The sequence below is a fragment of the Sturnus vulgaris genome, chromosome 9 (assembly GCF_052056855.1).
Source record: "Sturnus vulgaris isolate bStuVul1 chromosome 9, bStuVul1.hap1, whole genome shotgun sequence".
NCBI lineage: Eukaryota > Metazoa > Chordata > Aves > Passeriformes > Sturnidae > Sturnus > Sturnus vulgaris.
In genome coordinates this window covers 20,056,140-20,078,917 of record NC_142251.1, presented here as the reverse complement: position 1 = coordinate 20,078,917, position 22,778 = coordinate 20,056,140, and the positions used below count along the sequence as shown (strand labels likewise).

The following is a 22,778-nucleotide window of genomic DNA, read 5'->3' as shown; positions in this document are numbered from 1 at the left end:
AAATTGCCTTGCTGAGGTGGTAAAGCCTTGATGTATATTAAGGTAGTTCAGTAATTCAAGAAGAATTGGCACAAACACTAAAGAAGTTGTAGCTATTCACATACACACAGAAAAAAGGCAAACTGAACAAATACTGAAAAAATAGTATTTTCACTTTTAAATCAACTTCTAAAACCCCACAGAAATCCTCTATATTTAAGAAGGAAGCAAGAAAATCATGCACATGAAGCACAAGTTAAATATGAATCACACAGAAGTTATGGCAAATTGCTATTGCACAATCAGCAGCTGACTCAGAAACAATTGAGAAATTGGAATCTTGTCTGTCCAAAAAGGTTGGCTACAAAAGCAAGCATCTCTCACTCATTCAAAGGTGCACAGGATCTTTATTTTCCATCAGCACTGACACTACAGATAAAAAAAAAAGACATTAAAGCAAAGTGCACTATTTCACTAAGGAAAAAAAATTGTCCAAAATGTTTCATTTCTTGTTCTGTATCAATACTTCATCAATCCTAGAACTTTCCTTTTTTCCCCATGTCCATCTCTAGAAATTTCTTTTACTTGCATAGGTTTTCCCTCCTCTATTTTTCTATAGTATTTGCTTCTCCTTTATATTATAAGCAATCTATATTTAAAAATAAATTCTTCTCATAGAAATTATTCTTGTAGAGTCTTCAAATCCATGAGCCAATGTTTTATATTCATGTGGCACTTTAAAGAAAGCCTGTCTTGTGGTATTTGACTAAGATGAGTCAACATAGCAAAAGAGGAAATAACAGTATTCTTAAGACATACATATTTTGTGATAAATCAAATATATTTCATCTTCAAATATCACTGTGTCACATTCACGCTACAGTTCATCCTGTCTTATTATTTGTGCTAGGAAAATAAATACTGAAGAATAGTGTGGGAAAAGCTAAAAATCAAAAATAGTTAGTCTTTGATGTTGAAAACAATCTTTTAGTAATAAATTTATCCAGTTTAGCCTGACAGAGTTAGCCCATGACTCAAAAAAAAAAAAAAAAAAAAGAAGTCTACAGTACACAACAAGAGTGACAGAATCATTAAGAAGATTTTTACTCTCAGCCCTTTTTTTACTGTCTTTGCTCAAGGTTTCTGTCCTGTCTCAAACTGTCAGCTGGGGTAGCTTGGGAATGACATGGATGAAGGGAATTCCCTTCTCTAAAGCACCAACCATTCAGTGTTCTCATATCCAGACTTCAAATATACCTAATAAATGTCTTCATACTGCACCTGTGAGTAATCACTGCAAATAGAACTGATCTTTATCATTTTTTTTTCTTAACAAAATAAAACAAGCATCCTTATAATATCAAGAACTTTGCTAAAAATAGTAGGTTTTTTTGAAAGATACTTCCTAGTGAAAGTAATTAATGGCATTTAAGCCTAAAGTTAGGTCTCTAGCTCTAGGTTATTATTGCATCCAGACATGTGGGTCTTCTGGAAGACTGGAGTTTTTTCTTCACATTTTAATTAATTTCTGCATGTTAATAAAGCTGGTATACAAGCCCAATGGCATTAGAGTTTTATCAATTGTAAATTTGTGAAGAATAGTGCAAATTGAGAGTAAATCAATAAATACAGAATATTTCTGGGCCTTGTTGCATAGCTTCCTTCATGCCTAAAAGGTCCAGAAGAATAAAACTTGTGGGCCCAAGCTGCAGGCTTTGGTATATTTTGTCAATCAATAAAAATCTCTGCTGAGAGCAGGAAAAGTATCCAAGATTTGTATTACAGCATGAAATTTGCATCAAGACAAAAAAATAGAAGAAAAAACTAAACACTATTTATTATCAAATAATAAGGCAGAAATATTTCATGTAAAGTCTTTTACCTAAAGACCCTAAGCATTTCTTTCAAAAGATTCATTCAAAATGAAATGGAAATGCAAAAAAGTAATAGAGAAAATAAGAACTTTTTTACAAGAAATGACTACAAGTACTGCCTGATTCAGTCTACCAAAGCTGATGCTAATGGAGAATATGATAATTTACCATCAATATACCAAGAAAACTAACAAGTACTTTTTATGCAAATATATAATAAATTATCCATAGATAGATGTAGCTAGCAAATTACAAGTCTCTTTTTAATATCAAAGGATGGACTTCTGGAACAATCTTTCAGTTACAGAAACAACTGAACTTATCTGAAATGAGGTCTGATAAATTTACAATAGACTCAATTTTCTTGCTGTTTTACACATTTCTTAACCTCTCAAATGTAGGAATGCTTTCCTCATGCTTTAATGTTTTTCTTGCTTGATGTATGTTTTTTAGCATCCATTTTGTGTTTCATGACAGCATAAAAAAATGCAGGAAACCGTATATAATGCTATGATTCTGTCACTGTAATTTTGGTCTTGTGCATCTCAATGATCACATGGCTTTGATATGCCACAGTAAGTTTTAAAAGGCTGCATTTAATGGTAAATGTGGTAAGCCACAATTGTAGAGCTTGGTAATGCTTGCTTTGGCTTTGCAAAATGGGATATCAAAGAGGTATAAGATCAACTTGCCATATTTGGCACTATCAAGTTTAACTTAAACTTGTATCCTAGGTGAATGGACAGTCAAATAAAACCATCCCTCTGGAAATAGCAGGGTACTGTACATAAACTAGAAAAATTATTGGTTGTAAAGCAGTCTGGACTGAATATAACAAACTCAGCTGGCTTGAGCTCAGGGAGCTGTTTCTTTTACTTCATAATAGAGCTTTTGTTCCAGAAGTTGGAGATCCTGTGTTCAGCCCAGCAACAAACACTGAAATGAATCGAGCATGTGTAGGTCTGATTGTGTGTTTACCAAGGCTTCTCAGGTGTGTATTATTTTGTCCTCATATCTTAGTATGATGTGGCAACCTGTGTACTATCCTACACTTAAAGAAAAAACTAAAAAAAACCACCAAAGCCTTCCCCTTAAAATATTTTTTGAAAGCAATTGTGCCAGAAACATACATTTCTAATCATTCAGAAGACATATCTGCTATCACACTAACTCCCATAAAATGTCTGGTCCTCCCCCATTCTCAAACAACTCCTCATGCATTTTCCTTCTTTCTTGATGGTAAATGGGTGACTCTACTCTGTGACCCATTCTTAATTCCTTTTGTCAGTTACCAACATTTTCCTACTCCTACTGCCATTTTAATCTTCTTTCATGGACTAAACTACATTATACAATCCAAGTTTCCCATTTCAGGTCATTATTTTTATTTTAAGGCAATTTCCAACTTAAATATACACCCTTCCCAGGCATAAATATAACTAATTGAATGTGGAAGTACAAGTCAGCGTGAGGAAAGTTTATACAAAGCCTTTTGTACATTCAAATTTCAGCCAGTGTGTTCCACAAAAACAACTTCTGTGAAATCATTACCTTGGAGATGAAATAGCAGTGTGCTTGAAACATACTGTCTTACAGCCCAAAATTTGTGGTTTATAATAATTACTTAAGAACATTACTCAGGAACAGAAAAACAATGGAAAGCAGGAAATTGTATCTATTTTATTCAAAATGCTTTTACAGTACCATGACTTCGTGTTCTTGACACCATCAGGAAGGGCTGGGAAGTTTTACCCAGAGATACTGAGAGCTTAACTGGGGTTAGAGGGATGCCTACCTGGCAGAAAGGGAAAGAAACTTTACCTGTACCGACAGATACAGATGTGCCTTGCATTTTATGCACTCCCAAGAGAGATTTGTGCTTCTCTGTTTAGAGAATCACACTGTGAGTCAACCTTCAAACCTTCCACAGGTGAATAGAAAGACTAGGCAAGAAGTTAAAGGAATGCAGATACCGATTCCATTTACATACGGCACAAGTGGCTGAAATATTTTTCAGACGTGAAAAGGAAATCCAGTTAATATTTAGAAAAGAGAGTAAGTAATTTGCCCAGTTTGTTGTGGAGGTTTTCCAACAATCCACATTCTTGATTTTATCCATTTCTAAATTCAGTTATTTGGCATTTTATTAAAATACAAGTTTAGAACTCTTACTATTGCTTTGAATGAAAACCTGGTGAGCCAGCTACCCAGTTTGATTTGCTTTCACCACTACTGAACAAGGCAAGAATCTACCAAACTTTTTTTATCCTATTATGGCAATCACCCATAGGGATAAACTCATACTACTGCAGCTTAGCAAATATCCACAAGATCAGCCTATGGCTATATGCTTTGCTATGGTTTCTTCATCTATATATTTCAAATCTTAGTGTTCCTCACCTCTTTCTTTCCTACAAAGATGACAGCAAAATGTCAAAGTTCCAAAATACTGGGAAAGCCCTCTGGAGGAATTGTTTTGTGTATTCTGATGTGCATTCATTGACACTAACTGAAGAGCATTAGAGAAAGGGGAAACTGATACTAGGAAATCTGTGATGCTCTACACCAAAAACCCTTTGGATTGGAAACAGCACCTTTATAAATATTGCTTAGGTAGATGTTCTTTGCTTTTCCATTACTTGGTCACAAACTATTTTTAAAGTGAGAAACAGGAAAAACAACACAACCAAAAATAAACAAAAAGACCCCAGGGACAACTTTCATTACCACACCAAATCCTTTCTTTGTTCATAATTTTGGGGAAAATTATGATTACCTTAATATATCATTGATATGTTTGATTTGTTTTCTCTTCATAAAAAAGTAGATTTAAGATTTTTAAAAATTATGAATAGTTTGCATAACTTTTGCCACTAACCTGGCCAAGGTAAAATAGCAGTGACCTAAAGCAATTAAAAGTCCAGCAAATTTTCAGAAAACACAAGAGAAAATATGGAGTATAAACACGCAGAATTAACTTACCTCTTAAGTCTGCTGTTGAGTAACACAATATTGAAACAGTAAATAAAGATCCATTTTTGCACCTGTCAAAAAACAATGGCAAAGGACTCCTGGTAACATATCGATTAGCAAGAGACAGAAAACTTCACAATATGCTTATAGTAATCTATTGTGGTAAGAATATAAGCAAAAAATACCTCTACACTTCTGATACACTGACTTTCTTAGATTTATAGTGAGAAAATGAACAGCAAAATCTCAGCTATTGAAGACCAAATCATGTGCTTCTGATATCACTTATTGATGACTTACATGGACAGAAGTTTATTTAAACAACCATGTAAATAGAAGTGGCATCAGGATGAGATTATACTGTGCATGGCCTGAATCAAAGTTCTCTTACAGAGATATTTGTGTTTGAGAAAAGCTTGTCATTAGCCATCTTCCTTGCTGCTGGTTTCTGAGTACTTATTCCACAGTAGATATTGAAATACACAGAGTGGAAGGGAAGTCGACAGGATTTACCACAGCAGGAATTAGCATCAAGTTACAGCATAATAGGGAGTGATGAAAACTTCTTGATAAACCATACAGCTGGATTTTCTTTTAAAACAAATATATCGTATTTTTAGGAATTTTCCTCAACTTAACACACTTAAATTGAATTATACTTTAAAATTCTTTTGATTGCAAAATAGACTGTTGTAGTCTGATGAGTGTCATTTTACAGACTTGGAAGAAGAGAAAAAAAGAACCAAGAAATGCTATTTACTGGTTGTTGAAATCAACCTGATCTGTTTTCTTTTACATTTACATTAATTACATAGGAATGTTGGGTTTTAAATTCTGGCATCTCAGGACTTACTAACTCAGAGAATTTCTCCTTTTCAATTACATCATTCTCCTAGTCCTAACTCTCACTCCTTGATTCTTTTAGTCTAACAGACTATCTCAACAAACTTGACATGGTAAAAATTGTCCTTTTAGTCTTCAGGTTACCATAACTGTGAGATGAAGCTCCATAAACAGCACAGAGAATACATAAAGGTACATTTTTATGGCAGTTCATTTAAAGCAAGAAAAAACCAGCTGAGACTGCTGAAATGTTTGGAGTCTTACAGCCATGTAACATGTGAGAACCTGGCTGAAAAATCAGATGCCAAAGAAATCATGAAAGATGGGTGATAACTGGAGTTTATCATGACTCAGACTCACCATAAGAACACCAACAGCCACATGCTAAAAGCCAGACAAAGAGATAAACCCAGCTTAGCTTCACAAGAATCAATGGATCTGCTTTAGAGGAGACTTCTTCCATAACCCTGGGTGTCAGGGCAGGGAGAAAGGCAGGACTTAAAGGCAGAACTATTTGCACCTTCCTCAGGATCAGCAGTTCAAAAGTGGTTAAAGGGTTTCCATCCTAAATTAGGTTTTAGTAGAACCCACTATGGAGCAAGGTTGCTTTTCAGCATATGCATTATAGACATAATGCAGATCTGTTGAAAAAGGTTTAGATGACATTTCATAAACAATTTATTCCCTATCCTTGGTGCCTGGATATCCAAATCCTGCTCCCAGGCCCAGCAGTTTTCAAGTCTTGCATTACTACACATACAGCAATCCCTTTTAAAACCTAAGGTGGCTTTCCTTGACCCTTTACATGTAGCTATATGTCTGCTCCCTGCCCTCTAAGCATTTCCCAGGTCCTATGCAAGCTCCCCAGCTGCTTGTACTGAGCTGTGAAAGCTCTGCCAGGAGAGCATGGCCAGTAATATTCAGAAGCTCATTCCAGGGAAGCCCCAACATCCCTTCCCTTCGAAAAAGTTCACCTGAACTGAATAAATCCCTCATCAGGCCTAATTTTAACTTTTATAAAGCGTAGTGCACAATAAGCTTTGATCAAACAAGTGATACAATACACCTTTCATCATACCATGGATGGAATACAGTGCTCAATTGTTAATTTTAAAAATTCCTTACTGCTAGATTTAACTTGCTTACTCTCACAGTACAGCAGGATTTTCTGAACCACCCAGCCCTCCTGGTTGTGCTTCCTGGCAGTACCACAACAGTGGAGAATCCTTAGTGTAGAATTCTTCTAGATGGAGCTCCCTAAGGGTTTTGTTTAATGAGTGCTTGATCAAGAGCTCACTGATCTCTGCTCTTTTCACTCAAAATGAGACTTTTTAATTTCATGCTCAGATATTTGCTGGATGGATAAAGGAGCATATTTCTGTTGCAGGCCAATTTACTGGTGAGGGAACAGCTGGGGAGGGTTTGTGCTCTGAGCCAGGTCACCTTTTCCCATGAAATGGCCTTTACTGGTATTAAGACAGTTTGCTATTTTGTAAGCTCCCCAAACATAGGTTTGACATAGACCAATGAAAGGCTGGTGTGGCCTTCAATTTTTAATAACTCTTGATGTTTAACAACTTTTCTTTAAACCAATTATTAAAAACCTTGGATTTGAGTTATCTACCAAATCATGACCCTCCGAATACACCGTTTTAATTTGATTAAATACAAGCGACAATTTTTAAAGAAATGAAGATGAACAAATATTTTAAAAAGTAAGAGAGGAAGCAAACCACTGAACATCTATTTTTGAGGGAGATTTTTCAAAAACAAAATAATTCCTGCATTTTGTGCTGCTGTCTTCTGCATAGAAAGAAGCCACTGTTTTACAAGCCAGACCATTTTGCCTTTGGGGAGGGGAAGTCAGGAACAGGGAAACTCCCTGTTGAAGGGACAGCAGCAACATTCCCATGCCTGCAGCCCATTCCTGTGGCTCCCACAGCTGGAAATTAAACAGAAAAAGTGGGTAATGCAAACTTGTGGTCAGGTTTCAAAGTCAGTAGATTGTACCAGCTTGACATGTTTGAAATCAAACTGTGCATTCTTTCATTCCATTTTTTTATTGTTTGATCCATGTAGGTGTTTGAAATGTTATGAATATCCACCGTGACACTGTGCTACTGCTCTCTTCACCACCACAATTCTTAAAACATTGCTTGTGTTCCTCTTTCTCAATGCATTTTGAGATTAAATTTCACAATACAACTAACAGTGTAAGGGTAAGCAATATAAAAAAATTAACAGCTTCATTTTGTAGGATAATTTAATGGGTACTTTTAAATTTTTTTGGTCAAAAATAGTAAGTCAGTGAGTTTCAGAAACATATCATAAAGTTATAGTAACACAAGTTACATTTCTAAACAACAGGATGATAAACTACCATCTCTTTGCAATTCCTTTCATAATAAAGAAAAACTCCAGAGTTTTCTTGGGAATTTGAGACATATTCAAAGCAGATAATAACACGTAAATTCCTTACAGGCTAAGGTAAGCCATGGGGGATAGAAGCCTTGGAGACAAAGCAGTTCTGATAAATGAACCCTGACAGAGATGAACAAAGTGACAGACCCACAGGCAACTCTGAAGGCAGCAGCTCCCCTGCCTGTGAAGTTTGCCACGAAGCATAACATGCTCAGGTATTTTCACCTGCCTGTTCATTATTCTCACTCCTGTCAAAATGCATCTCTCTTGCTACACTGTCATTCACAAAACTCTCACTTTGGGCTCCAAAGGCAAACAGGCCAAATTCAGAGCTCCAGCAATCTGACACGAGCCCACTGAAGTCAATTGCTACACTTGCCTATGTATTCATAAAGAATTTTGTCTCAGTATCTTAAAATGTGGGAAATTCTGACCTCTTCAATTAGGTGCAATTTAGCACAGGTTGCTAGGAATTTAAGGGATTTTTTTCAAACAGCAAAACTGCAAGATTGTAGCTTATGCCAGGTACTAGCTGGAGTAGCTCTTCTGAGTTTTACCATCAGCACTTCATCAATCTCTTCCCCTTGCTGTTAGCAGTACAGGCATCATTAAATGGTGGACACTGAATTCCCATTTTCATTCAGTCATCTTCCTTTCCCAAAGAGCAGAGCACTGCAAATAAGCCTTTCTCATTCACTGCTTCCTATGGGTCTTTCCAGGTATTTTCAATACCATAATCATCTTGGGTCACAACAGAAGAGTATATACAGAGAACTAATCATCCTTTTTGATCTTTTTATCCACTCTAACATTTCTTCAACTCAAAATGATGGTAATGTCATTCTGGTTTAATTTGTCTTAGCACCATACAAATGCCCAGGAAATGCATTCTACTTTTCCTGTATAAATCCCCCAGTTACACACCCTGACTTTAGAAATGTCTAGCTACCTTGTGGTAGTTGGAACTAGTCCTGGAGAGAAAAAAATAAGCAGATAAATATAAACCCCAATGAGGTACACAGATATATTTACATGCTTAAAAATTAGGCACCTGCCAAAATACTAGAAGGATCATAATCATAGCTGACTTGCAGATGTGAGAATAAATTAAGAACAGAAATAGTATTTATGGTTAAGATAACTTGGATGTTTTTATCTAGGGGAAACTAAAAGACAAGATTGCTATATTTCATCTGGAATGAATTTTGAGCCTTTTCCATACCTAAAAATAAAAACAGATGTATAAAATCCTATTGGCATAACAAAGCCCAGCTTTGAAAAGGCTATTGTCTGTAAATGTGATGATCCTTAAGGTCTATCTTTAGGAGGACTAAGGGATTCTGAGCAATCTAGGGATGATAGCAGGGTTTCATATATATATAATAGCCAATTCTTGGAGTCATGGTTTTTCTTCTCCATTTCTCAGTCTTGTTCTCATATCTGTTTATAATTTGCTAGAGAATTAGAACACTAAACCATATAATAAATTTTGGAAAATTACTGCAGTCATCACCTGGAATCATACTGGATACAGTAAGTTAATCCTTAGTATAAAATAAACATTGTCTCCTGTACTTCACAACCTGAAAATATACACTGTAGAGGCTATAAATATATCAAAACCTTACTTTCTCCAAACACTGAGAATCTGCACCAGCACTGCATCTGTCACACACAGGTGATCTCTGGTTTTAATATCTCACAGCACAACAAACAAATAGGTCTATTTCAACCTTCAGCATTTTACCCACTGCATCACAGAAATTTTGCAACTGATTTCAGAGTCTTATCACAGTACTACCTTCTGGAATGTTCAGATTTTTTTCTGAACAATGTTTTGGTTTACCAATTTTATTTCAAGGCATTATGTATAAATTAATCAAAACGTTTTTCACTATACCTCTATAATTTTCATTATGTGAATAAGAAAAAATATTTACATTCTTATAATCTATGTAAAAATTGCCAGAACAAATTTAATACTGAAATATATAAATTTAGGACTCATCAGCATCACTGAAGATTGTTATGTAGCACAATATTCACTTATTGCTATGATAGTTTGATAATCAAGACCCTTTAATCTTGAGTGTCTGATCAAACGAGTTTTAAAACAATGAAGTGGTGGAAAAAGCAATGTAATGGAACTTGGATTTCTTTAACTAAGAATCCAAATGTGAACTTCCACATTCCTATCTTTTTTACTGCCTGTTTTATAGAATTTCATTAAGATACAAGTAAATTAAGGTATTTTTAATCCAGAGTTTTATATTTTGTAGCTTTTCACCTTCCTCAACCATCACTACAGTAGCAGGCAGCCCTTGTTACTTTTTGCTTCAGTCCAGACTGGCTACAAATAAATTTTAATTATTTTATAATTTGGGCAATGTGCCTGGCAGACAGCAGGGCATGGACACCCACTGCTGCTTTGAAGATACATGTTGAAAGCAAAACTTGACGTTTTTCTGATAAAGTTATTAATTTTCATGGTATTGACTAGAAAATAATCACTTTCTGGAAAAAGATCAGAATATGGGCAGCTGAGATTATTACCAACTGCAATAGAATTACTGAAGCACTGTGAGCACGTGTTGAATGTTGTTAAAGTGTTAAGGGGGAATAAACACCACTAAAAGTGAATGAAGTAGAAATCAACATATTGATCATTTAGTCTAACACATATTATAGAGAAAAAAGATATATCACAGTTTCAAAATAACATCAGATAGGAAAAGGTGCATGCAAAGATTTCTGCTCATCCTGCATTTGCTGATTCTTTTGTGATTCTCACAGAGCTGCTATATTCTCCTCTGTTTGTCCCAACATCAGATGAAAACATTCACATTTTTAAATTAAAAAATCATCAAAATACTATTTTCTTGACTTGCCTTTTCAAATCCATGCAAATTCCCAAACAACATGTAAACACATCACCTCTGAGAGAGGAATTTTGGGCTCTGCAGAAATCTATACCCATGGAGAGAGGAAGCTTAAGGCAGTTTGGGAGTTTTAGTGCAATCCCTGTTTCACTATCCCCTGTCACATGAAGTACTCAATCCCTTCTGGGAACTGCTGTTAACACACCCAGCCCACTGGGCTCCTGGGACTGGTCCCTAGGACTTTGTAGGGACTGTGTACTGAAAGCTGCCTCACATTTCAAAGGGAATGGTCAGCCCTAAACAGGCTTTTCAAGTCTTAGACAATTAAAAGGCACCAAATCAAATTAAAAGCTTTTCCGTACCTAAATTTTAAAGCTGCTCCATGTAACTTAACCACTTTCCTCAAAGGGGTTTCTTTATTTTCTGGGATAAAACTGGAATTTGGTCTAGAGAAGATCTATTACATGGCATGCTAATGCATGTGATTCAGTTTTCATCAGCTTGGACTACTAAAATGACCATTATTTTATGAACTGAGGTGGATAATGAGAAATATTTGAAGTCTGAGAGCACTCCTTCCAAGGCAGTCATCAATTGACAACCTCTGTGACTTCTTTGAGAGGATGTGTCATTTTGGAGGAATGAATTAAATAAAATGGGATTTTTATATTTATTAAATTATAAACTACTAATGTATTATTTCTTTTATTATTAGTTAGATGTAGTTTATGTTTTGGCCCTCATCTTCTCAAAACTGGGCAGATATGCAATAGAGTCTCCTGAGACACAAGGCCTCCCTGAAATGTTTGTTCTCTCTGTATTCTTTCTTACAGAACAGGATAAACTTTTCTTCTACTTCAAAGTGCTTTAACAAGTGATCAGTGATGAGGTTTCTATGCACATGAAGAGAACGTAGAGGACTATCATGGACAGAAATTCATTTGCTATTAGAAATACACCTTCTTAACTCTCTCCATATCTTAATTTCTTCCATTTAAAAGGAACTGTGAGGGTGGTAGCATTAATGCTGCCAAAAACTAATAAACATGTACCAAGTGTGTGACACATGCAGGCCATTAGTCTGTGCCTGCACTGCCTCCTTGTGTATTAGATAGGCCACCAGTGCTCCCCCAACACAAAACAATGCCACAAAACAATGCAGGAGAGGGACTCTAAGAGGCCTTTCATACCCAAACACCTGTTTTTATAATTTATCCCAAGTCATAATTAAAACTGGACTGTGTTATGTAGATATTGGGCCATTGCTTCAAGAACCACTGATTAAAGCAGTGTATAAGAGGGACACTGTCTTAGATAATATGATAAACAGTTGCCAATGTGAGTAACTGAGCCTGCCTACTGTCCCCTTTTACCTCTCCCAGCCCACATATTTGTTTCAATTGCTCTCCCGCAAAAGGAAGTTTCAGATTAAAAAAAACAAAAAACAAAACCACCAAAACCAAACCAACCAAACAAAAAAAAACCCAAAAACAAAACAAACCAACCAACCAACCAACCAAACAAACAAAACCAAACCAAACCAAACCAAAAAAAAAAAACAAAACCAGAACAACAAAAAGACAAAAAGAAACCAGAGAAGAACCAAGATGCCAGCAACTGAAGACAAACATTTGAAAGTGTTGTGTTGCAAAACCGCAATAGACTCGAGTTTTAGTCGGCCATTGGAAAAATTCAGAAATGGCAATCAAAATGCAGATTTCTGGCATCTCTGGTGTGTAACAGCAATGTGTATAAACTAAACAGAAACTGAAAAATGGCATCAAATATGTGTGTCTCATTTTCAGTTGTCTTAAATCCCTTATGCATTATACTTTAGAAGATGTAATGCACATTACACTAATTGCTCTTTTTGTTCTTTCTCTTGAATGAAGTATAATTATGATTACAACAGGCTATGATCTCAAAAAGGAATTCATACAAATTAAAAGAACGGTGGGTTGCTGTATCAGATACATAGTGCAGTCCTATTAAATACCAGTAGGTGAGCCTTGAAAGCTTGAGGAGTTTGGCTGAAATAAGCCTCCCAAAAACTTGAACTCAATGACAAAGCTGAGCTGGTAATGCTACAGGGTACCTGATAATTCCTGTTGCTTACTGAACAGGATGGAGATGCACTGTTTATATGCTGTAAAACACTATTTCAGCAATATTTTTTCTGGGGAGGGAGGTGTAGGAAGACCAGATTATTCTGCAAAAGTCATGATTAAGATCTAGCTAAGCCAATGACACAAGGAAACCCAATCCTTGCTGCTTCTCTCCAATGAACTTCATAGGCAGACATTATTTACTTCCTGTTTTAACCTGAGGCCAAACATATAGCACATTCCCAGAAAAATTCTGGTCAGAATATATTCCATTCACAAATGTGAATATGTGGTAACTCCTCAAAGAGATCACCTGTATCAGCATTAAAATACTGCTTACTATTGTGTATCTTAAGGCTATATAAAGCAAGAAAGGAGGAACTTCATTGAGAATTACAAATTTGTCAGACATCAATCAATGAAAAGAACAAAGTAAATGAAAAAATGATGCTCCTTAATTGTGGGAAGATTTTATGTAAATGCAGTTACTTTTCCTCACCTATAAAAATATAGAAGCACACTGATCAAAAGGAGGGTCAGAGAGTAGAACATGTGAAGGAAGGTGACTGTGTGACATGGAGGTGTGCATCAAAGTAGGGGTAGGAGGCTCAAGTTCAAAACACATGTCCTCATCCTGTCTGCACAGACAGGCCAGAAGCAAGCAATAAACTAATTTTTTCCAAGCATCTCAATTATGACTATGTAAACCAAACCATCACCACCAACCACAAAACCAAACCTTGAAAATAATGCATTAAATTCTATTAATAACAGTTGCTTTCCTCATCCTTTGATGCACAGAAAATCTACACGTGGAAGGTTCTTTATCCATTTCTTCCTAAATCACAATTGATCCAGACCAATAACCACAGCAAACATGAAAATCAACTGACAATTCAGGTTCTTCCAGAGAATTCTCAGGCCCAGTCTTTAACACCTACCTACATAACCAGCACATACAACAAAAGATTCTCATAACACTGGCAAGCCCTGCAGTGTCTGGGAAAACCAGACTTCAATTTTATTGCCTGAAGCACTGTAACTCTAATCCCAAACGTTATTTTCATTGCAGCAAGGGGGTGGATCAGTACAAACTTTGGTAAATTGTAACCTCAGGTGTAGCCTGTTTGGCAACACTTAAAGTACACCTGAACTAGGAGAGCACCCCATGAAAACATGAGAGGGAGCTGTGCAGAATCAAACAATTATCTACAACAATTATCCTGTATGTTGACGTTTTCATTTTCCCAATGACACTTCCTAACTCCACCCCAACTCCTAATTCTATATGCATACACATAGGTATCAAAAAGAATTTAAACTCATGAAAATTCCATTGAACATCCTATTCCTTCAAGCTTTGAACAATCTTGCTTTAAACATGGGTCTTGAAAACATTCTTTTTCCATTCTAACCTTCAAGCCAATCTTATCCCCAACCTCCCCTATGCCCATTGCTGAAAACAAGGCATTTGCCACTGATAGCAGTAAGCTGCCTTGTATTCCCCAGCAATAGCTCAGTCTCCTGAAGTCACTCTTCTACTATAACCTTAATGAAGACTGTATATAGACTTGGCAGAAAGATAGCAGACTGAAAATAAAATGCTAGACCTTGACCAGACCATTTTGTAACTCTAGATCCAGTAACCTAGGCTGTCTATGAATTATAGTCCTCACCTCAACCTCTCATACAGTTGACAGCAGCCTTCCTAACACTTCAGATATGTAAAAGTTGGTTGTAAACAGGAGTCTTGACACTTTCTTAATCTTACTCTGAAAGACAGTAAATCATTACTGAAAAAGAACAAATGGCATCAGTTTCTAGCATCACTGTTTTTCCCCTGCCTCTAAAAACCTTCCAGAAACTACAGTACATTGGATTCTAGATAGTAAGTCTTATGTCAAGTCTGCCCAGAAGACCAGACACCTCAGGGCCACAAAACATTCCCTGGAGCATTTTATTTACTAGATTCAATCTAAAGATTCTCAAACATTAAACCTAAATTCTTAATCCTCTCAATTCTAATTCTTGCATTATTAATAGCTACAGAATCAATTACTGTCAATGCCTTCTCTTCATGTGAAGTGAGTCTTATTAATTCTTATTTCTGGGAACACTGTGGATGCCACATAAAGTATGTTCTTTACAACTAGTCATCCTCTTCCAAAGCCCTATTCTTAACCTGTTTCAAATCCTACCAACACCCTCCTAGAGCAAGTATTCCTACACAGACTGAAAGAGGAAAACAACATAAGCCTCATAACAGTATCTGCCTTATTCTCACCTCTGTGCAGAGTCCAGTGCTAATTTGTAATTTATATATAGTAGCCTACTGTTGTAATGTAAGACAGTATCAGTCTCTGCTTTCCATTGGTACTGTTCCTGTGCTTCCCAGCAGGAGACCCTGTACTGATCCCTGAACATTACTCAGGGATGCAGACACATTATAGTAAAAAACCCTAACTTCTTGTGTGGAAAATCAGATCTAGAGAAAGAATTCTAACTGTAGAACAAAAAGTATAGACTTCTAGTTTATTTTTCCACCTGATGTAAATACTATTTCTTCTGAGGAAGGAAACCATGGAAGCTTTGGCTGCCAACTACATTGTACGAAGATTGCCGACAAGATTTTGCATTTGGGTGAAATGAATTTACGTGTTGATCCTTTATTTTCTAAGACTTAAACCCTCTCTTTTATACTAGACTCCTTCCCAGCCTGCTGGAGACTAAGGCATTGGTTTCTGCCAGTTGGTATAAAACACTGGCCCACCTCATTCCTATCTCCTTGCTTCCCATAGATTCAAAATGGAAGAGGAAATGGTGACAATTTAGAATGCAAATATCAGCATTAAAGTAATTTATAATAGTAGTTTAGGAAGAGTACTTCTTTCTACAGGAAATCAGAATATAATACATCAGAGTCTATTAACTCCTCCCTTCTACTTATCTTTGGCAGTCTTACATAATTGCATTACTCAGCATTTATGACAGCTAGAATTCTCAAACCCCAACACTATCACTAGAATACTAAATAGAACTTGAATTAACTAGCACAGAAGGAAGCAAACCCCATAGTTAATGACTATAATTAGTCAATTATTTCTACCACTTAATTTTGGGCAACCTGTGGAAAGGTATTATAGCTCTTAGCTAAAACCTTTGCTCTAAACCTAATTGTCATACCTAATTCCTAAGCAGTTGTCTTCTAGTTCCCATAGGACTAATACAGCTCAAGGCACAGGTTTCTATCAGAACAATTACTATTTCCAGGAGTCAGCAGGAACAATCTGCTTCTTAGGACTTGAAAATCCTCAACTCCACCCCTGTGCCAAATCTCCCTTTCCTTATCGTTAACAATATCCCATGTTTCTGTCAATCAAGCTCTGGAAGAAGGATTCTACTTACTCATTTCTGAGGTATCATCCCTGAAGTGAAAAGCAGCACGGGTTATTGTCTTGCTTTGATCTTATCTTCAAAGAACACTGGAGATATGATTCTCCAAATTTGTCCTCATCTTCAAGATGCTGAGGAACAGGATGCAAGTTTGATGGTTGACATTTTTAACTCTCAGTTTTAACCATATAATTAAAAAATGGGATAAACCCCTGCAGCAAGAGATGTGTAAGTTCCTACCAACTACAGCCCCCTTCAAAATCAGCACTCGTCATTTAACCCCTTCGATCCCTAAAGCTAGCCTTAATACTGACTTCACTCCTTACACAGGCCTAGAAGTTTTAACCTCTTATGTTTGGTGTTTCTTGTAGCAACTCGAATTAGCACACATTCAATTTAAAACTGTAAGGATTTTTTCACCAGTCACTGTACAAATTCAACCTTCAATATACATATAGCAACAAATATGCATCCAATTTCTGGGCACATCACAGACCTTGGATCTGTGTAGGTTGCACAGTGCAGCTGCCACTGCAGTTTTGCTTACGTCATTCTCAATACATTCTCCATAGGGGAAAAAACAGTAAAGTTAATATTTCTATAGTCTTGTGATAGCTAACCTAATGAGTATGTTAATTTAATTGAATTAAATACAAAAAATGCATACCTAACTAAGCTGTTTTGTATTTAATTTCTTTTACTATCCTTTTTCCTCCCTAATTCTTGGGAATCTGGAAGAACAAATCATTCCCTAGCCCAAAGAGGTTTGCTGACGGTCAGAGACAGCCTTGGCTTCATCCTTCAAAACCTTAGGTAATGGAACTGGGGGAATTCAGTGAAGCTGTAAGCTATTATTCATATTAGCAAAAGGTATATTACCCTTCTTGAAGATAGAATCATGGTAAGTAATGCTGCCATTATTTTGTGTATATGGATGTGTTAATATATTTCTCTCCCTTTAAAACTACAAAAAGGAGCTGATTAGTATTTTGTCTGGCAGAGATGATTCCATTGATCTCCATCAGTGAGACAACTTGTTTTACAAGAGTTCACTTCTCTGAAGCAGTATAACTCACTTTTCTTCCTAATAATAATCATACAACAGAAAACTCTAAGCAAACATAGATTTGCAGCAGAAATGAGACAATGATAAAATACCCACCTACCTAAACCAAAAGAATTAAAGCAATAGAGAAGGCAGTGGGTAATGACTTTTAAGGCAGACATTTATTTTGCTTTATTCACTTTTGTGCTGTAAATAGAAGTGGAGGGGGCATCAACATCTGTGTGAAAACAGAAAAAAAAGGTCAAGTCAATATCCCTGAGATACAGGGAAACCAAGAATAAAAGCGTGCTCTTCTTTACAATGCATTGTTTATTCCCAGTGAAATGACCCCTTTATATACAGAGAGAAGTTTGTTGCTTCTGGTGATGTCAAGGAATATGTTAGAAAAACACAGTGTGATTGTAGAGAGACAAAGAACACCATATTTACAGTTACATTTCATTAAGGTGCCTATAGCCTGAAGAAAGTGAAAGAGCTGCTGCTCTGAGTTTCTTGTGACCTACAGTGGGCCAAGGAAACATATTCTCTTCTCCATATCTTCTAACCCCTCCCCCTCTCTGCCCCAAAATACAACAATGACCCATCTGTGCACATACAAGAGAGCAATTCCTAATATTTAAACATGGATTAATCTGCCAACGTTGATGTATCAGGGACAGAACATAATGAATGTCACAGTGCTTAGTCTTTCTTTTCACTAAAACTGTCTTGAAGAGTAATGAGGAACAAAGAAGCCGACAGAAAGAACGAACCACTGTGGATCACAGATGATTTAATAAACAACAGCATTCACTTCTCTTCTGTTTCTCTCTGAAAATATTTTCACATTTTAGCCCTGTTTCAAGAAAGAAAATATTTCTTCTGAAATTACGTCTAAGAGCTGAAAATTTCTAATAAAAATCTTTAATTTTATGGTATTCATAAAGTTTATCTATGCTCTGAATCATTATCTATTGTGTGACATATTTTCATGAATGCAATTACTTCACTCTGCACTTCACTAGAACACCATCATTACAATTTAGAAAATTATGAACAAAAACTAGGAAAATAAGCTAAATGTAAATCAATTAAATATAAATCAATAATCCCTACATAAATATTTTATAGGCTGCAAAATGTGGATTTTCATCTAAATGGTGTGTAACTTTTCTCTTGTAACTGCTGAATCTGATGACAATTTATTATGTCTGTGTGGCTTGATATGCTGGCATGCAAAAATAACTAAGCTAGCTCTAAATTCAAGTGGTCCTGGTACCAGAATTCATATATAATTATACATATTTTTATACTAATATAAGTATGCTACATCACCCGACTTAATACTTAACGTTTTTTCCTCTTTGTTCTTCTTTGGATTGATGTAGGACCACAAAAATCAGTGGGTATCTTTCCACTGACAGTTTGGAAGATGAACCACATCCCCTTAACTTACGTAACTGTAAAGGCACTGTGTGAAATTACTATTCTCTACACTGTGGGAATACTTGTTCTTTTTCACCACTATCTGAAATGCTTCCATTTCTTCTCCCGGGCAGAGACAGACTTTTTCCTTTTTACTAGGGAAAAGTTTAGCTGTATTCATTCAGGTAAACAGAAAGGATCAAAACAAAGTCAGAGAAGCAATGTGTGATAAGGCACTGGAAGCAGCAAAAATGCTGGTGACAAAGATGTATAATTCATAAGCATGAAGAGGAAACTTGAAACTTTATAGCATATGAGATTTTCCCACAACTAAATATTGAGTAAAAATAATAAATAGCCATTGGGACTACCTACTGATATTGTAAGGAAGGAGGCTGAAACAGCAAGTTAATCTGGTCAGTTCTATAAAGCATTTAGTAAGTGACTGAGAACTACACAGACCAGCAGAACAACAACAGCACTGACTTTTGGGGACCTGTATGCAGTTAGGGAGTAAGACAGACAATTGTAAGGCAGGGTGAAATATTCCATAAGCAGCTGGGGATGATGTCATGATCACTGGGGAAATGTTCAATGGTGCACACAGTGCTGTGGGATTAAATGGCTGATGGTCTTAGAGGCCTTTTCCAACTTTAATGATTCGATGTGTAAGTTGTGGTACAGAAAGGTCAGATATGGCATTTTGGTGCTCCATAGCTGTACGCTGGGTGACTACCTGAAATGAAGAATAACCTTGAGTATGTCTTCACTGAACAACACCCAGTGCACAGCACTTCAGGGAGATCAGATGTAGCAATGCTATGCACCTCAGGCCCCTCAGATGCAAACCTAATGACAATGATAGCAACTGCTTTAGGAAACCAAGGACAGAAGGAACCAGGTATATTAATGCAGCATGGCAAAATGTAAGATATTTTATGAAACGGTAACAAATTTCTGAAGTATAATTTGACACATATAAGAGAAATTTATTTATAAACAATATATTTATTAATTGCAGTAAGGCATTAAAGATCTCAGTGAAGGCAGATTAAAAAAAAAAATTATATACATTTCCACCAAAACACGACCATGGTTTTCTCTCATTTTCTTGATCCCGACTGAGGATTTCGGCTGGTGTAGTGCACCAGTAAGCTCCGCCAGAAGTTTCAGCCTCCGGGCCGGTCCCTGTCACCGATTGTTGCACAGGTGGGACCGGACGGGAGGTTTTCCTGCGAGGAGCGCACACCTGGCTCCGCGGGCTGCAGGATGTGGAGAGGCGGGGATGCCAATGCTCAGTGGCGGGCTTTTCCTTCACCACCCCGCGTTCTCCTTTCTTACAGCCGCCTTAGAGATCTCCCCAAGGGTGCGTGAGAACAAGCTGGGCCCAGGAGGGTGTGAGGGGCAATGGGCCGCCGGGCCGGACCTGCCGCGCACCAGCGCCAGCGGGCGGCTTCGGGGAGTCCCAAGGGCCACCCCGCAGACGCTTCACCTCCGCGCCCCGGCTCCTCTCACGCACATTCCTCCCCTCAATCTTGCCTTGCCTCGCTGCCTCCCCCCTTGCCGGCGTCCCCCTCCCCCGCCTGTCCCCGGTGTCGCCCCCCTGCCCGTCCCTCACGGCCCCCACGCGTCCCCGCTCCGCGCCCCCGCCCTGGCTCCGCGGGGCGCCGCGGCCGCCTCTGCGCATGCTCGGGGCGAGGGGGCCCGCGCGGAGCGGAGCGGAGCGGGCGGGGGGCGGCGGTGACCCGGGGACGGTCCCCGGCTCGCTCCCGCCGCGCCTCCTGCGTGCCCCCAGCGCCGTCGGCGGGGCCGCTCTCGGCCGCCGCGGGGGCCGGCGGTGCCCGCGGAGCGGCCGGTGTGCCGCCGCCGAGGCGGAGGGCGGTGCTGTGGGCGGCCGGCGGAGCCCCGCGATTGGCCTCCGCCCGGCGGCTGGCGTGTCAGTCGGGCTCCAGGGGTGGCCCTGGGAGCCGCTCGCCCAGCCCTCTGACGGGATGAAGCCTTTAGGGGGATGCGGAGCTCTTTGCATTTTGAGTAAAGCCCCTCATCTCCCCTCAGTGTGAAGGCAGGGCACTGGGGAGGACGGGTCGGAGGGGCCTGTACAAGGCCGGGCAGAGCGGGAGCGGGGCGAGAGAGAAAACCTTCTCTCGGTTTATCACGTATGGCTCTATAGGAGAAGTCATCTCTGGGAATATAGTGGAAAGGACGGAGCTGGTATAAACTGAAGGCGCCCGTGTTTAATTCACACTTGTGGGTGCGCAGCATGGAGATGCAGAGATGGTCCACAAGGTGGAAAACGAGAAGGTGGCCCTGGGACTCGGCTGTAACCGTGCTCATCACCTTCGCTTTCCTTCTCCAGGCTGCAGAGGTCAGAGGAGGTAAGAAAGCAAAGGGGAGCCGGGAGTTCAGTCGCCTCTCTCCCCTGCTCGGGGGAAGGACCCAGGGCACGGCTGAGGCTGTGTTTCAGAGGAAACCTGTCAGAGCGACTCCCGGTGCTGGGGCGGCGAGAGCGCTCCTGCAGCCGGCTCCGGGCGCGGAGACCCGCGGGGAGCCCCCGGCAGCGCGGGCTGGGACGTCCCTCCCAGGTGCCGCGGAGGGACGGCTCTCGGTCAGCCTTAAACTTTGAATGTGTTTTTAATGAGGTAAAGGAGATGCACTCGCGAGGTGGGAAAATGAAACAAATACTTGTTGAACAGAGAGACTTATCCTCTTCCAGCACTGGACTCTTGTTTTGTGGAGTGTGCGTCCAACTTTGTTTTGTTGAACTGCTGAAGTTGACCAGGTTGTGACTGAAATTGACCGACAAGTATCTGCCTTCTCCTCGGAGGGGCAAGGAAAGGGAAAGTTGGGGGTGGAGGCTCTTTGCTCTGATTTTCTCCGTTTTCCTCTCTTTTATTTTCCCTTTTGCAACGGGTTTTAGTGGTCAAAAAGTTTTCCAGGGCGCAAGCGGAGGAGAAAATACATTTGCAGGGGCCCTTTGTGAGCCGTTGCGGAGGGCAGCTCCCGGGGCAGCGGCGCCCCGCAGGTGGTGCGAGCGGTGCCGGGCCCGGAGATGCCCGGGGGGGCTCGGGGGGCTCAGCCCGAGGATCGCTGGGCTCCCCGCGGGCGGTGTCAGCACCGGGGCGCCGTCCCCAGCCTCCTCCCAACTCTGTAGCCTCCCCGGAGTACCGAGTGGTCCCTTAGGTGTCCGTGGACCTGGTGGGCAGGGTGCGGCCCGCGGGGGACTTGCAGGGGGAACAAGAGCCAGGCAGCAGCGCAGCAGCCTCAGCAGAAAGGAATCGCCGCCCCCTCCCCCGCACCGCCCCTCGCGTTCTGCGCACTTCTCCCGTCCGCACCGCTGCCCCTGGGCTCCCCGCACCGCCGCCAGCACAGCTGCGTTTTCTGCGCTGAGCTCGCAGTTCGCCGAGCTGCAGTGCGGAGTCTCCGGTGGCGGGAGAGTTCTCCTCTCCTACCGGGGCTGAAAACGCTGCCTCTTCCTTCTTTCCTCCCTCCCACCGGCGCCCGCAGGCGCATCTGGAGGCCAGTCTGGCTGGGACTTAGGTTTTTATTTTTCTGTGGGTCTGACATCAATGAACGGGCTTAACTCTCCGAAATGAAAGGTTTAACTTTATATGTATTTATTATTTTAATGAGGTATTTCTCGATCTGAATCCAGAATCAACAGGCGTCCTACAAGGGAGCAGGGAAAGGTGATCAGTTTCCATTCAAGCCTTTATACCTGGGCACAGCCTTGACGGTGTCAGATCAATCAGGGCTCCTGCCCCCTGCTGGCCCCGTTTGTGACAGGGACTGGAGGGGTCAGATTTCATCCTCTTGCAATTCCACGGACTCGCTGGAGTTACAC

The 22,778-nt window shown here is 39.5% G+C and overlaps 1 protein-coding gene across 11 annotated transcripts in view; it reads left to right on the top strand.

Moving 5' to 3' along the window:
• Positions 1-20,894: 20,894 nt before the first annotated feature.
• COL11A1 (collagen type XI alpha 1 chain) overlaps positions 20,895-22,778 on the top strand; it is a 130,603-nt gene continuing 128,719 nt past the window's right edge. For 5 of the 11 annotated variants that reach the window (XM_014885224.2, XM_088170071.1, XM_014885208.2 and 2 more), the window contains exon 1: positions 20,899-21,312. In XM_014885224.2, coding sequence (XP_014740710.2) covers positions 21,198-21,312 — 115 coding nt within the window. In that variant the 5' untranslated portion in view covers positions 20,899-21,197. Of the gene's footprint in view, positions 21,313-22,778 lie in introns of all 11 variants that reach the window. The other 6 variants (XM_088170073.1, XM_014885233.2, XM_088170072.1 and 3 more) reach the window with 2 other exon arrangements.